This window comes from Ambystoma mexicanum, chromosome 5p (genome assembly GCF_040938575.1).
Source record: "Ambystoma mexicanum isolate Mex_15411 chromosome 5p, UKY_AmexF1_1, whole genome shotgun sequence".
Taxonomy (NCBI): domain Eukaryota; kingdom Metazoa; phylum Chordata; class Amphibia; order Caudata; family Ambystomatidae; genus Ambystoma; species Ambystoma mexicanum.
Window position 1 is genome coordinate 1,210,629,809 of NC_090930.1, and position 17,497 is coordinate 1,210,647,305.

General features: G+C 43.9%; 1 protein-coding gene across 1 annotated transcript in view; it reads right to left on the reverse strand.

Annotated features, from left to right (window-relative positions):
- Positions 1-17,282, reverse strand: part of VPS4B (vacuolar protein sorting 4 homolog B) — a 582,532-nt gene extending 565,250 nt beyond the window's left edge. The window contains exon 1 of the mRNA XM_069613692.1: positions 17,107-17,282. Coding sequence (XP_069469793.1) covers positions 17,107-17,133 — 27 coding nt within the window. The 5' untranslated portion in view covers positions 17,134-17,282. The remainder of the gene's footprint in view (positions 1-17,106) is intronic.
- Between the last annotated feature and the right edge of the window lie 215 nt (positions 17,283-17,497).

The window sequence follows — 17,497 nt, forward strand, 5'->3', positions numbered from 1 at the left end:
ATGTACTATGCGTTCGAGAACACAACCGACACCAGCCAGACCTAATCCAGACACCACAAGGCATAAACTAGTTTTCAAATATGGATTAGTAGAGTTTAGTTTGCCAATTAAAAGATTCTTAATTAGCAAACAAACCGATTTGGATTACCAATTTTGTAACATTGCTTTTAGTCACCAAAAGATATTTGTACCCAAGACATACGATGAGCAACAATACAGCATTTTTGTGTATGTTTTACTTTCATTGGACAAGATGGCCCTTTGTCTGTAATGGAGGTTAACTGGATTCAATATAGGGATAAATAGCACTTTCTGGGGTGGGTTCGGTCAGGATAGCCTGCCAGCATGAGCCAGGTACACCTGAGCACGAACGTTATCAGCCGTGCTGCCCCCAAAAGCAGTATTTATCATCATCATCATTTCTACAGGCCTCCAAACGAGGGTGCTGATGCTTTTTACCATTTTTGATTCACGCACGCTTACTTTTGTTAAAAACAAACTACACATATGTCCATCATTTAACATAGCTATATCCAGGAGATGGAAGTGGGCTGGGTGGTGCACAGGTGAATGAGCGGTGGCGGGATGACTGACTCTGGTGGAGGGGGAACAGGGCGAGAGACTGCATCCAGTAGAGGCCATGAGGATACATGATCTGTGCACCAGTACCAAGGTGGCAGCCAGGGGAGATATGAAGGTCGCCAGAGTAGAACCTGGACGATTACATGCAGTTTCCACCTGCATGGACAGCTTCCCGATTGACTAGTGCATCTTCCTGGTGTGCGAATATATGAAGTAATCAAAGATATCTGGACTAAATAGTGTTGCAGCACACCTGTAGATGTACTGGAAATTTTGACCGTTACTTTTATTTATTGGACAGTCATAAGGCCCTTATACACATGTTTCTTCAAGGCACCACAAGATAAAACAGGGGGAGGGGGCGGAACAAGGGAGAAAAACAACAATAAAATGGTCCTACTAGGTCTTGTGACATTCAGACCATGCAAGTTCAATGACAATAAGTACAGGGGGTGAGGGTAGGTCAGGAGGCAAAGGCAGGGCATAGGGAAGGTGGAGGGGAGACGTGCAGGAAGGCTGGGGCCTCAGGGGCTGAGCAAGTGCTGAGGGGAGACCAGGAGGGCAAGTGCGAGGGGAAACAGGGGACGGTTCAGCCATTGCAAGGACGGGGAGGACCAGGTTCAGGCTAGTCAGGGAAGCGTGCCCGAAGGGAAGTGCTGGTTGAGGGATGCTAGGGTAGACTGGGTGAAGGAGAGCCAGGCCCCTTTGGGCACATAAGGGCCAGGCCCCAATCTCAGCAACACAGGGAAATTAGCGAGGGCCGGGGAGAGGGAAGGAGGAGCAGAAAAGCAAAGTCTTGAGAAGTTTACGGAACTTAAGAAGATCCGGCTCATCTCAGAGGGGCAGGAAGGCCATTCCAGAGGGAGGGTCCTGCTGAAGAAACTTCAGATCTGCATGAACATAGATAAATGATATAAGGGCAAAGGCAACAGTGTTGTATTGGAAAGCATAGTAGGCAGGGAAATGGGTAAAGTAGGTAGAGAACTGTAAACTGCCCATTGTAAGGTAGGTCGGTCTCCCTCTCTCTCCCTCTTCCTCTCTCCCTCTCCCTCCCTCTCTCTCCCTCTCCCTCTCCCTCTCTCTCCACACAGACCATTACTGTTGCCCTCTCCATTATCCCCTTTAAAGAGGCTGTGAACAAAGGAAGGATGATTCAGAGAGGTCTGGGGGCAAGAGAAGACCTTAGGGCGGCCTCTGTTTTTCTTAGAAGAGTGTAATTTAAAAGAGCTGTGCTACACAAGTGTTGAAGTGATTACCAAACCTACAGATTTGCATGGCAAAATGTGATTAGATACTGCTTACCTTATGCATTACACCCTAACCATCCTAAGCTACTGTGGCCCTTAGGCATCCATCATAGTAGCCTTCTGTGAGTGCACGTCCTTGGGTCTCCTACACATCGTTACCTATCAGTTGTTGTGTCTCTGAGGCAAGTTTGCATACCCCTTTTGTCAACCCCTCTGACTACAGAATTTTTCCATGGAGCTTGATGCCTTGTGCTGCAGCCATCCCCTTCAATCTTTAGTGGTGGATCCTGGACTGAGCTTTCTGTGGGCTTCTCCGGACTCCCCAGTTGCGTGCCTGCCTTCTTCTTGACACAGAAAGCGGTCAGTGTACACTTACCTATGGTTTAACCATTACAGTAGCTTAACTATAGGTCTATGACCCCTTGAGTCCTATGGGAATAAACCTAACTTTTTGGGTACCTTTTCTTTACAATACTTACTATTAGCTATACTTGATGCTAACCTACTATAAATTAAACTGTATGCGCAAAGTATTTTATAATTAAGTAACTGTACCTAGCATATCATACTGTGATCTAGTGCTCGGTCTCCCTCACTCGTTGTAGGATAGAGGCTGTTGTCAAGTGTGCACTTGCTAGACCAACCGAAGCCATTGCGGTCAGCAGCATGGCCAGGGAAAACATTTGTTGAAAAGTGGGTAGGAGGACAGGTTCTTTTGATTGTTAAAAGCAGAAGGAAAGCAGCCTAAATGTCTGGTATACAGAGATATGCCACTTCATCGCGTGCGTCATGCAGAAGTAACATCACATTTTTATTCTGCTCTGTATACAAGTTGGTAAGCAGTAGTCTCTCAGCGTTCTGGTGACCATCAAAGATTCCAAGAGCAGTAACAGGGATTCAAGATAAGCACATTAGAACTGCTCATCAAAAGGGTAAAAGATCAGGTGTTTCTCAGATCAAAAGAAAAAGGTTGTACTGAAGTCTAGCACCCAAAAGTGCTTGACCTTGCAAAAGATTTAACTCTTTGGAATATAAGAATTAACTTACGGTCAATTCTGCTGTATTGCTGCTACCTTTCACTTAAGTCATTACCTATGTTTGCTACAACAGCCATAACTCTGTTACTACCTCTATTTGTTACTGCATCAGTCACTGTTGCTGTCCCTTTACCGCCTCATTTTCATCTCTGCCACCTCTTATGATGGCACCTCACTCACTTTCTCTCTGCTGTAAAATAAGGAGTGAATACAAAAAGAATACCACAAATCTAAATTCCACATGCAATGCAAACTATAACTGTGTGCCCAGCACACATGAGCCATTGTGTATAAAATATATTTTAGGTTTTTGCATCCAATGCACCTTCTATGTAATTTACCAAGCACATAGTTATTCTTGTGTGGCACCCGTTGGCTTGGGGCGCCAAAAGTAGCTACCGGAAGCTATTCCAATCAAGCTAACCAGGCTTTTGAGCCAATTATCTCCCAGCTCCCCTCAATCCCGAACCCTGCACTTGACATAAAATGTTTCATGAATGAGCACAAGGAGTTTAAACCCAATCCTAGCGCTAAAAGAGAACTTCAAAACTGGGGAAATAATGGTCCCATTAGGGACTCTTTGTGACCATACAAGCCGGCTAGTTTTAACCTGTAATCGTTGGATCTCTTTGTTTCGTTGAGCTAAGATACAAGTTTTTCAATAGTCAATCTTAGACCCCATTATGGGCCTAGCTAGATTGGCACAATATTGTCAGACAATATTGGCATCGTCTAAGGACCATTGGGTGCTAGTTGGTGGAACTAATAACACTACTGATTTGACAGGTCATAGACTAGACTGCATCCAAAATCATACAGAGCAGTTTCACTTTATCCAAGATCTTGATGGACCAATTCGAGATAATTCCAGAGGACTTGGGAGAAATCATGAGGTTGATTTTAGCCTTAGCCAATTAAAAGCCACCAAGCTAAAAATCCTCTGAAAGGTGAAGAACACTAAACTGTGTTGGTGTATCCATTTAGGTGAAATACCATCTTGAAAATGCAAACCTAAATCCACCAGTGGGTCGTGCAGAGGTTTGAAATACATTATATATAAGAGAAGAAATGCATGACCTGGTGGCACAGATGTTCGTGAAGTGTATGTTTGCAGCCTTATCTAGGACTTCCAAAAGAAAAGGAACGTTGCTTTAGGAATTTAGGAATGATGGCTTATCTTAAGGATAATGATAATACAGGACACTGTTCCGGCCCCCACCTACCGTGGGTGTCGCATCGGCTAGCAGAGCCATCCCATATGGCGCTTGGGCAGCAGCATTGCAGTCCATCCAAAGTGGCGGCCCCCACAAGAACACCCAACAGTCGGCTAGGTGCTGCAATGATCTGAAAAGCTGCATGCGCAAGGGACCATCATGCTGGCTCCCTGCATGTAGTGCATTGCCCCCAGCAACAGGGACCGCAAGGCTGAGCCTCTTTTCAGTGCCGGTGCATTTAAAAAGCATTGTGAAAGCCAGACACCGCACTTCGCAATCCTCTTCTGTTCCATGAGGAAATGCTCCGTTCCTGGCAACCTGCCTAGCCTTCCGAATCCTGGCTCTCATTGTTGCTTCTCCCTCTGCTTACACCCCATTACCTGGTTCTTCTGCCCTCCTAGCTCCCCGTCTCTCCTTGCTCTGTTGGCTCCTTACCTCCAGCTTCTCCCAGTATCCTTTCCTTTTTTTTGGGGTTCATTACCCGTCGCCCACTCAGAGTGTACGCACTGTCCTAGCGCCACTCACCGAGCAATGGATGCATTATGTGGTGCTAGGAGGGACCTCATCTGGGCGGTTGTTATTTCCGATCCAGGCTGTCGGGAAAGGGGCTTGTCCATGTTGTCCCGCTATGCATCACTAGTCCAGTAGGCGGGCAGCGTGGAAGGCTCCAGAAGACCCGACACCCGGGTAACCAAGCGATGTAAGCAACGCAATGCGAGGCTCAGCTTAACAAAGACTATGATGAACCACTTGAGACGTATGTGGATTACTCAGACAATTGGTATGTTTTGGATTCAATATTATTTTTGTGTGTCTAGCAGGGGTAAATCCTTGAATACAAATTGAGTGGTCCAGGATTTCTGGTTGTACGTGGAAGAATTGTGCATCAAGAGATCAGGGCATAATAATATATCCTGACTCGAAGACTGAATTAGAAAATAATTTATATTTGGGAGAACCATATTTACTTTAGTTACAAAAAATAATTATACATTGTTGCACCATTCAGTAGCGACATGATAATCGATGTTGTAAAAAGGATATTATGTTCCAACCTTTTATACACATTTTTTTCCTTTTTTAATAATAGTATTTATTGTTTTAAAGAGAACACAAAGAAGCAATAAAAGAGCATTTGCATTTTAATACGTAAGTGCAAAACATACAAGAATTAAATCTCAGCGATCATGTTTGTGAAAGGAAAGAAGGGAAGGAAGAGAAAAAAAACCAGGGTCTGATAAAACAGGGGAGGGGTGGAATAGCTAAGCATAGAGACCATGCACTCCAGATCACCTTATACTTATGATGCTGATCCCTAGTGTGGAAGGACACTCCCTCCCCTCCTAGATAGAACTATGGGTTAGTTACCTCCTTCTGGACACACTCCTACCCGTTTCCTTCTCAGCTTGTCTTCCACGCTTACAGCCTTGAATGCACTGCGTTTTCACCCATTGCTAGCATTCTGAAGCAAGCTGCATTTCAGATCTAGCTGTGTTTTTGCATTTAGCTTAATATCAAATCTAGCTGCGTTTTTGCATTTAGCTTAAAATCAAATCTAGCTGTGTTTTGAATTTAGCTTAAAATCAAATGTAGCTGCGTTTTTGCATTTCGCTTAATATCAAATGTAGCTGCGTTTTACAAATGTGCGGCGCCCTTGCTTGTACTGCGTGCTTTTCCTGTAACCTGCTGGCCCAGTGACTGCACCGTCCTACTCTGCCCTGCTCTCCCTCCCCCTTCTCCTCCGTCTCTCTCCACCTCACCCATGCCGCTTTCTGTTTCTCCCATCTTCTCTAACTGTTTCTCCATCGACTATCCTTCCCTTCTCACTAAGTCTGGTAGGAAGAAGTTCAAAATGGATATTTTGGCAGGGGGCTTAGGGGGTGCTAGAGAGCCCAAAAAAGATGGCTGTGGGCTGACAGAGCTCCTGGCAGCGATGGCGCAGAGAAACAGATTATGGAGGACCTGGTGTTTAGGAAGGAGTTTGAGGGGGCAGTTAGGGAATTTTTTCTTCTTAACAATACAGGGGAGGTACAGTGTGGGATGCTACCGCAACTTGGAAGGGTTTATTGATTAGAGAGGGGGGTCAGGAAAAAGAAGAGGACACGGCTGGAAAATAGATTTCATACGAGATTGGGGCCCTGGAGGGGCGGATTCAGGCATCAGAGGGACTTGTGGGAGAATGGATAGAAGAAGAGGTGAGGGGTAAGAGGGAAGAATTGAGGCTTGTGGAGGAAAGCAGGATAGTCGTAAGCTCCAGTTTCTGAAGAAGAAATATTACGTGATAGAAGTGACATCTGAAGGGATTCTGGAGACCATTGCCGCCTTTTACGAGGGTTTATATCAAGGGGGGATGGCCCGGTGTGGAGGAAATGAAAGTTATTTGAGCGAGGTCCAATTACCAACACTGACTGCTGAGGAGGCTAGGGGGTTGGATGCAGCTATCCCTTGGGAGGAGATGATTCTGGGTGTGATTGGAAAGCTGCAGCTGGGTAAAGTGCTGGGGGAAGATGGATTCACTTCGTGTTTTTATAAATGGGTTTGCAATTGCGCTACTTCCGTTCCTGGTTGAATTGTTTAACAACATCCTGGAGACCAGTCAGGGCCCCAAATCGTTTGTTTGTGCACTTATTTCTGTAATACCTAAAGAGGGTTGATACCCCTGGGTTTGCGGCTCGTATCACCCGATTTCGCTTCTCAATGTTGATGCAAAGATATTTTCCTGTGTCCTGGCCTCGAAGCTGGAGGTGTACATGCCATGGCTGGTCCACACGGTCCAGATGGGCTTTATAAGGGGACATCAAGGAGCATACACGAGTAAATCATTGCATTTGATCAATGATGCTCGAGACGAGGGAGGAGAACCCACTCTCCTGTCAGTGGATGCAGAAAAAGCCGTTGACAGAATCGAATGGGGTTTTCTTAGGGCAGTCCTCAAGTTTGGTTTTGGGGACAAATTCGTACAGGGAATCATGGCAGTTTACTCGTGTGCCTGCAAATGGGGGCTTTACCTGTTGGTTTGGACAAGGTCGGGGGATTAGGCAAGGCTGCCACCCTTTCGCCAAAATGTATTAGCTCTCTCATTGGGGCCTTTAGCCCAAAAGTTGAGGGATGACCAGTGAGTGGAAGGAATAGTTGTGGGCAGGGCAGAATATAAACTGGGTTTCGACGATATGTTGTTGCACATATGGAAAGCCCTGTAACCTCAGTCCCAGATGCAGTGGAACTGATTGAACAATACGGAAATCTTTTGGGGTTCAAAATCAATGAGGAAAAGTCCACTCTATTTCCCTTGGGTCAAATGGGGGAGGGGACTGTCCAGACAAGGACCCACTGGGAATGAGGATCAGTGTGAATAAGGTGTGATATTCGGGAATAATTGTTGCAAGGGACATGCAGAGGCTCTATTAGGTGGATTTCCCTCCCCCGGTTTCAAGGTTTTTTGGGGAGGATGTAGATTAAAATAATGTAGGACGAAAAGATAGAATTGCAAAATGCAGAGGCCCAATGTGCTGTATTTTGCAATTCGATCTTGACGTTAATTTTTTTTAAATGTCCCCCGCATTCACTTTTATGTGTGCGGGGGGGGGGCACCCCTGCACACATACCTCGGTATTTTCAGATTTGTGATTTTATATATGCCTAATGCGGGAAAACCATGTGTATGGTCTTCTGGATACGACCTTTCGGGTCGATAACGTTTGGGGACCTAGAGAAATGGGGTTATTTAACTCTCTCTTGGCTTGGGTAGCTTAATGCCATGAAGATGATTTTCCTCCCGAAGCTTTTGTACTCGTTTAAGATGATACTGATGATCCTCATTTACCTTATATTCATTTTAATTGTTTTTGTCTTTCATTTTTTTTATTTGTATACGTGTACACTGGAGTAAACGAAGGAGAGAGTGGATGTGGCAAATACACATTCCTAAATGTGTTACTCTTTATACGGGACACTGGTTATGCAATGATATAATTGAAGACCATGGGGAGTTTGTGTATCAAGAGAATGTGGGAAATGGGCAGGCCTTGCGTTTTTGATTTGTCACCATTTTAAGAGCCTCCATGGTTCTAAGACAGTAGCAGCTAGAGATTGCATTGCACCTTTGAAAGTAGAGCAAGGGCCTAGCTGTGAATGAAATGGGCTTCATCACTAACCATCCTTGTGTGGCAGGAGCTCTACGCTTTCACCAATTCCACAAGAGGGAGTTGCAAACTCCATGCCAGTGCAAGAAGGTGAGGACTAATGCCTAGGACTCGAGAGACCCAGATACACAAGGGCCCAGAAAGGCAAGCTCCAAGGAGTCTAAACCAAAAAATAAAAAAACGTTTTGTCAGAGTTGCTGTGAACATGGGGCGCAGGGTTTGCGCCCCACAGTTTGAATACTGGTGAGCCAGAGGAAGAGGAACACTAGCTCTCTTTTAAAACCATGTTCCATTAAACGTAAATAAATACATGTGCTTTAAACAGAACCGAGTACTCAGGCTTTTTCTTGTTACGAATATCGTCCTGGAATGAAAGGCAAGGAGCGAGTCGTTGAACAAGTTTTGTCCATAGAATTGTGTGGCAAGCTCCGGCCACGCCTGGAGGCATAAGGTTGGAGGCACAGTGCTATGGGGGAGGGAGTCGGTTGGAAGAAATATATATATTTTCAATAACTACTGCTTCAACATTGTCGTGTCTGTGTGTGCAAAATGTACCTAAACAAATCCTCCCTCTCCTTAGAGTGAAGCCTTATTGTTCAAGAACGTTTATCCGTGGGGCTTAAAGTCACTTGAAGGTAAGTATTCAATACTACTGGGAGTTGGTCTCTCTGAACCCTATGCCAGTGATATTCAGAAAAAATCCCAACAATATTCATACTGAATGCCCACGTTTTCGTTCTGCGATTGTTTAGCCAGGACAACCATTTACAGGACTTTCATGCTTGGTTCATTCAGGCAGTCGCAGTTATCAATCATACATAATGTTTATCAGACAACTATTCCATTAAACATGCGTCCTTATACAATGCATATATGTTAAATTACTAAATGTACAGTGAATTCTGGTGGGATGAACGTCCTACATCCCACATGTGAGAGGAAATACAAACTGAGAAAACCCATGAAGCACGAGTCAGGATACACATCAAAGGCCAAAAGGAAGCGGTCGTAAGCATATTAACCTGTCATTCCCACCATATCCCTTCATTGAGCGATTAAATGGAAAAGCAGCGCACACATACACACTTACACTGTAGGTATAGATGTGCCAAAATATGAGACACATCATGAACCAACAAGTGTGTGAAAAAGTCACTGTGACATGCATGTAAGAGTAGAGGCAAGTAAGTAGACCGTAGAGGTAGGAAGTGCGTTAGGAGCTAGAGCAACCATCTAGTAGACAAGTGTGCTGCGATAGAATTAGGCTATGGACAATTGCTAGTAGTGGGGATAGATCTTGCTGTCACACAAGAAGGATAGCAACCAGCAAACAAACAGAGAAACCTGTGCAGATAGCAGCCCTACACATATGGGGTGTATCAGCTACTTTTACATCATAATAATAGGCAAATACTCCCAAAAAAAATAGGAACCAGACACCTAGAACCATGTGCCACTGCTTTCACTCACACAGATCTATGGATTTGTTTGGACCAGAAGTGCACATAGTACCACTGGAAGAAACTACTGTTGTAACTGCCTTATCTAAAGAAGTAAATGTGTATGAAGAACTAGGTGCATAGAGATAATTACTACAAAAACATTCACGCTTTCTAGTTTTTACTCACTTATAAAATACTCCGTTTTGGAATTGAACTTACATGTTTTCTCCCAAAAAAACATTTTACTCCCAACTTTAAAAAATAGGAAGTAAAATACTCCTGCTTCCAAATCTTACCTGGAGCATCAGCAGATAAACTAAGACCAAGCCATACAAGTAATCGCAAAGACAGAGTAACATAGGGATAGACATTAGGCCCTAACCGAAACACATGTACACACAATAGCACAGACAATATGAACTGAGAAACACACCAGGTAGGTAGGAGTGCGACCGCAACACAAGCAATAGAGAACACACAATCTAGTTAGACATAAATACATGCATTCATCAGTACATGCATTAATCAGCACACTCCAAGTGCCAAAACTTTAGTATGCCTCAAGATTGAAGAGTAGGCATATACGCCAGTGGGATAGAAGGCCTTCAAACATTAAAAACTGTTTTACACAGCAAAGACAATCAGTTTAGGATATTACGAAAGAATGCAGTGGCAAGGTTGGCAGCCTTGAGCACAGTCATTGGTCAGAAGTATGAGGTGAAACCCTTTCCCTGCCAAAAAGGTACACGGAAGCATGACCTAATCAAATGTTGCTAAGGGAAACAGGGGCCATAAGGGGAAGGAGTAAAAGGCTGCGCAGTTATTAGCTGTGATGGAAAAAGTTCAATCCTGGAGATTGTGCATCGAGTTGGGCACCTTAACAAATTATAGGAATGATTTTAGTTGCTCTATCACTAGTTCACATAGAAGTAGAACACACGCACATAATCTTGACAAGTGCTCAGCCCAGAGCAACAAGCTTAACACACAAGGTCATGCACATCCGCCATGAGAAAGGATGGAACAGCGTTTTGCAAGTTTCCAATCTACATTGAAATAATATGTTGCTGCATGACGAAGCGTGAAGGGCAAGAACGGTAAGATGGTATCAGCATTTTAGTTCCCATGAGACCTGGATGTAAAATAAACAACTGTTGCCACACTGTCCGCACCTCACAATGCCCTTGGTTAGTGATGAGAAAGGTGGCCCACCCCACGAGGGCCACAGGAGCACCTCCAATCAGACACCAAGGACTGAATGAAACAAAATTGAACCTTGGTTGCCCAATAACAAATCTGGGAAAGTAACAGATAAATATGAAATCATTAGCAGTGTCTCGAGGGTTAGGATAAGCCAATAAGGCTAGGAACTGTATAGATTGACCTATAGAGCAACCAATCAGAGGATAACATTGCCTAAATATTTTAAAACATTGGTAATGCTGAAACGCTGCACTTCACTATACAATTTCACCATTTTGTACTAATCACTAAATGATTTATTTTTAATGTTTCCCAGCCGTGGTTGCATGTAATAAATGTTTGTATTTCTTGCTCCGGTGCACTTTATGGACTAATCTGGATTACTTATGGGGTCTTATCCTACAATTCACTGGCATATTGTACAATAAATACAAATAAGTAAACGCGAAATTGCCAAGTAAAAATAGAGCAATTACCAATTTCTTTGTACCCAAGATCGAATATCAAATGATTTACTGTCAAGATTTCAAAACCCAAACAATTCTAAGCAAGCATATAGCATACAATAAAATGACAGTAGCAGGCAGGGTTAATAATTTCTAGTCACAAGCCATTATCCAGCCATAAAAAGTCACTCACTACCTCAATTCTAGATGAATACATACAACACACGTCTTACATGCCTAGAGAGTCAATTGTCACCAGCCAACTGCAAGTGCAGATTGTGTGCCCTGCTGGCAGGCTTTAACAAACAAACATCTAACTGGGGGGGGGCAGGGGAGGGGCGGTAAATAAGAAAAATTGGGGTTGTAAGCTAAGCAATACAAAGTTAATCACCCCCTCAGTCCGCTGACTGCACACAGCACATCACTTCTTACCCACCAAGAGGTCATAATCACGAGACAATACATTTTGAGGCCTGAACCAGTTACTTTTCAATTACTCTGCAACCCCAAAAATTACTAAATCACATTAAGATGCAAAGTGGTTCCTTTTTAGATCTTACGGTGCATGTTACCTGCAATGGGCAAAGTCAATTTCTCCTTGCCCCATCCCCGTGAGGGCAAGCCAACATAACATTTTAGACATCTCCTGGTCTCTTTTAGAACCTTTATTACAATTGCATATGCAGCTAAGGTCGCAATCCCAAGGCTGCATTTAATTATACAATAGTTTGGTAGTGAAAGATTGAATAGTATCTTACTATCCTTCTGCCCCAATGCTGGCTTTGACGTCAAGATAATGTGTACCATGCTATACTTCTGCTAACTCAATACCCCTATCCTTGTGGAGCAATCATCATGAGTGTGTTTTCAAGTAAATCTCCACTTGGGCTTTGTTCTCCCAAAAAAACTCAACTCGAGGTTTGATGGCATCAATTTACCATACATCAAACAGGGATTGGAAATTGAACCATGTGAACTGGCATTATCAATTCGAGCATCACCATTTCTCAAGCACTGGGGGACGCAGATATTTACCCAATAAAGTGAAGGTTTCATTTTGGTTCCATAGACAACCTTGGGAAACCTCAACTAAAAAGGTGCAACAATGTTTTGGTCATACTACATGCAGGGAACAGAAAGCAGCATTCTAAGCACAACCTTCTCTGTTCCAAAACAGCATTCCCTTCATTGATATGATCTCAGAGTCAAAGGTTTAAATGCAGCATTCAATGCTGTGCTACGCAATAACCTTCCGATTTGGGACCAAAAGACAGTGGCAATTAAAAGGAGCAACTGATGACACATAAGGGAACATAACATGCTTAATAGCTTTGAAATGAAGAGCTCCAGTTTGACCCGAGGAATGTTAATTGATAGAAGGATTGGAGCCAACACCAGACCATGTCCCGTATCCCACAAGTTGAAGCAAGCCAAGCAAAAAAGTTACTGTGGTCTACCCTTTCAGGTGCCCCCAAGAGGACAATGACAATCAATGCTCAGAATTGGACCAGTTCCCTAAATGTATTATTTTGATCTATAGTTCATTCCGACATTATTATTTTTTTGTATTTTTCAGGGTGGAGGACTGACCGAAATCAGGAAGCTGGTAGACATGGAAATAGCAATGTATGCAACACAGGACTGTGGATCATTATTCAGAGGGCTTTGTGAAACTTTTTGGACAGCTAGGCAGACTGAAGAGGGTATGGTAAGCCTTTTCGTTACTTTATCTCATTCCCTTCTTTTCTGACGCTTTTCCTTTCCCGTTACGGCCCAGTTTGACGTTAAGGGCATGATGTAAACAATATGAACTAATGGGAAGGTGGGGGGCTGGTTTGTTTATAGTCATGAGGAGTCTGTATTCTGGGATGAACAGTTAGATGAAGTTGGGGACGGGGCTTGATGTAGAACAAAGGAAAATGCATGGGGTCCTTAATCCACGCGGGGTTAGGAGAGATGAATTGAGAATTCTGAGAAAAGGGGATGAACGGAAAGGGGGAAAAAATAAAGTACTACAGTTTCTAAGTTAACATTGGCGAGTGATAATTGACGCTAGCAGAGTAAGAAAAGGTTTGCTATATGCATTTGGAGTACTAAGGGAGCAAGTGACTTTGCATGCCTGGCTAGTAGCTCACAACTTGACATTTTTAACCATGCTTTCTGCTACTGCGAAGTATAAAGAAACTGCTTAGTTTCAATCAGGACAGTTCTCTAGTAAACAGTCAATACCTCCGCCCAGATTGATTACGGATGCTGCATTTTTAATGACTGAATAACTTGTGAAGTGCACTGGATAAAAAGGGAGTTGGGACTCAATTTCCACTGAAATCTTGAACTTGCTACTGAGACTATAACCACATGTCACATCTTCAGGCAATATCTTACAAAAACATATATACTGAACACAAGTTGCACTAGTAAACATCTAGTCAGTCTAACAAACCCAACCTTGTTGGCCTGTCAGGGCTTGCTAAAAAATGCAACACGTAATGAAGTATGTGCTCATGAAAAATGTATAAAAGGTTTAATTTTGAGAAGAGTAAATACAATTAGCAACTGAGCATGCAATATAAAAACCAACACCTGCAAACAACAAAAGTAAATGTTCAGAAGCCATACAAATATGGTGGGCTTAACAATAAAGAGAAAAACAAACCCTTCTCAGAGCCGAATGCCCCACACATTATCACGTATAAATACGAATGGGCATTCTCGGAGGTGCTTTTTTCTATTCCATCAACTCCACCTTAGACAAAACTAAAAAAAGTTGCAAAAGCATATGCCAGTAGTAAGCGTCACCAAAAAATAATCTCTGTAATGACGTATACTTGCACGGCTGTAACTAATTTAAAGATCTGGGATGCCATTTATCTACTTCAAAAAGGTCTACAGAGTCACGTCCAGAGAGTACATTGCATGTATACCAGAGATAGTTTGTCCCGTGTGTGTAATTGTTTTGTTCTTAATATACCTTTTAGAATGGGTTTCAAGAATGACAATAAAGGGGATATTGCGGGTAAGCGGTCAAAGATATTGGGAAACGCTCTTAGCAATGCTTCTGACAAATCCTTTCCTTGCATTTTTTAAGCTCAGAAAATGCCCAAAACGTCCAATCGTAGGTGGCAGGAAGTCCAAGACTGCCATAGATTCCACTGTGTTTAATGGTATGAGAATTGCAACAGTCTGTGCTTGCCTTTTGCCTCGCCATTTGGTCCCACTCACAGAAATTCAAGTAGTACCATCATTTTAAACGTGCAAGTATTCTGACTTGCAAAAACGAATAATAACGTCCAAAGGTTTATGAGATTTTCCTTCAAGACATTAACAAAAGTTCTGCTAGACAAACGAATACAGCTATCTAGTTTGTAAACATGTTATATTAGTTTTAAACTTGGATCGTGTCAAAGAACAAAAAAACAAGCGAGCTACTAGCCGATATACCTTTACAAGGTGCGCCGGGTGCTAGTCTTTTTTTAATAGTACAGACATTGCATTCAACAATGGCTATGTATTTTAGTTAGACGTTTACTATAGTTGGAATTTGTCTAACACCGCTGTAAATACCAGGTTCTGCAATGAAGTGAACGTGAAGGCCTATTTTATCGAGTGTGTGCAATATAAACAATTGAATAAAGTTATATTCCCCCCGCCCCCATCTCCAGCCTACTTCTTGAGGACTCTGTCCTGATCCATTCTGGGTTTCACCATCACCGTCTAGTGGCCAATGCTGGACTTGACTTTTATGGACTTCATTGATTCAAGGTGTGTCACCCTTTCTCAACTCTCATGCTGGACTTCCTTTGTATCTTGTACTCATGATGGCCCTGAATCATGCTGTTCTCGTCTTCGTCTTGTATCCTGGCTTGCAACATTAGTTGTTACTACTGACTTCCGCAATTATATTCACTCTCCCCTCTTGTTACCCCTCTCTTTTTGACTGCTTGCTCTCTGTTCTCTCCTCCTCTCCTCCCCTTACTTTCTTCTGTGCACTTACTCTAACAGAATTGTCCCTGGACCTAGTATGATAGCAACCTCGTCTGTCTCCTCCCCCCTTCCCTTACTTGTTTACCCCCAGCACTATCTGAAATGTCATCAGGCCTCGCTTGGTTTGTTCCTCCCCTCCCCTTCTGCCCCCCTCTCCCTTACCTTTTGTTTTTCTCCGGCTCCACCAGAAATGTGTACGTGTCACTTCTCTGTTTCCATTTCCTTCCCACTCTCCCCCTCCCTTCCTTATCTATGTCTTAGCTCTTGCACTGAAATATCGTCAGGCCGAGTAGATAGTTAATTTCACATCCTTACTGTTCATGGCCTGCAAGAATGTCATTATGTTTTCCCTTGTTCCAGCCATTGCCTTGAAACACATTGGGCCTCATTAGGACCTTGGCGGAGGACCATGGCGCTATTAGCACCATGGTCCATGGCGCTAAGTTGCCAACTCCGCCATGGTGGTTGGCGGACTTACCGCCCCATTCCGACCTTTGCGGGGCGGTAAGTCCCCAATCCCTATTTACCCTTCCCCATTCCCATTTTTGCCCCATAGGGCATAATGGGAGTGGGGAAGGCGTTAATTACGCCACCGTAAATTACGGTGGCGTAATTAACAACAAGGTCCCTTAGCGCCATGGATTTTAACACCTGCTAAAAGCAGGTGTTAAATCCGCCATGGCGCTAAGGGAACTCGTACTCAGGCGGTAAGGGTCGGCGATGTTTACGCCGGCGTAAACCCCTTACCGCCTGGGTCGTAATGAGGGCCATTGTGTATAGGCGCTATATAAATAGACTATCATAGTGTGGTATCTGGGCAGTAAGGAAGTAAGACTTAAAGGCAGATAAGGAGTCTTCATTTAAGGACGACCCACCACTCCCTCCATCACCTTCCAACCGCCAGCTGTCTCTCACGCACTCTCCCTTCCATTCCAAGCACCCGCACACCAAAGGGAGCGCCAGTCAGACATAATGAAAAACAATGAGAACACAACACATATCACATTCCAACGTTTTGGCTTCATTTTTCTAGCGTGGGGAACTACTTTAAAAAAAAGTTCACTCATTACCCTTCAACAAAGTTTATTCATTATATAAACAAGTATATAAAAGAGCTAGGATTAACGATTAATAACCCACCCACGTCTCATTCTTCCCAGTGAATTTGGGAATTATACTGTAACAAGAGAAACGCTTCATAGAAACGAAGAACAAGCAGGCCTGAAAGTCGATTAGGAGGAAACAAGAGACAGACCATAAACAGATATCACCACCTCCGTTCGAAAAAGACATGGCAAAAACCTGACATGCAAAAGTCACAAAAATTACGCATCTGTATAACGCCAGTGTTTCCTTTTTGTTTAGGGTGAACAGCTCAAAGTGTTAGACCCTTAGAGGTAAGCCAAATTGCAATGTTGACATTGTCAGTATGCACTAAGCGCCTCCTACTTTGCCAACTCAAGTGATCCTCACCCGAAGAGTCAAGGCAATGAGTAAAGGAACTACAAAGCATTCACCCTGCGCGATAAATGCAAATAGATCGCGAATCTGAGCCAGCAAAACAATGTGAGACCCCACATTAACACTTTGACAGAGCGCCATGCATCGGTCAAAAGAGGTTCCAACACAAATAAGCGGAATCGCGGATACACCCACTCTACCAGTAGTAACACTACTACAACTCTACCAGCAACACCGGTTTGGTTCGTGCCTCCCAGTAAACGGGGGCCCGCGCAGGCTCCTGTACAGCATGGTGGATGGAGGTAGCGACGGTACTAGTTGCCAGGGTCCCTTAAGCTCGGAGTCTACCTGAAGGTTGGTGCCGTTGGCTGCCATGGCCCGTGTCAAGGTGGGCTACTGTATTCCCCGAACTGTCCCGGTCGCTACCAGTGGCTCTTTCCAAACTTCACCCTAGCCTGTCACTTCAGCGCCCACTTCCGCATTGACCGAAACCACCCTGTATGATGCGCACTTCCGCTTCTGTCACTACGCGAAAGCACGCCTCCAGATGGGGAGCGCGTGACCGCTGCGGCGCTGACGTCCCTGCACAGGCTTCTTTGCTGTGCCAATAGAACCTACTAGGCGCCGCGCTGGTGGAGTGACAGCGGAGCTCGCAAACAATAAGAGTGAAGAAGAGGCAAGATTTGTTTCATGAGATGGTCACGCTGGAAGGTTTCTGTTCAGACCCCATTAAGCTCCA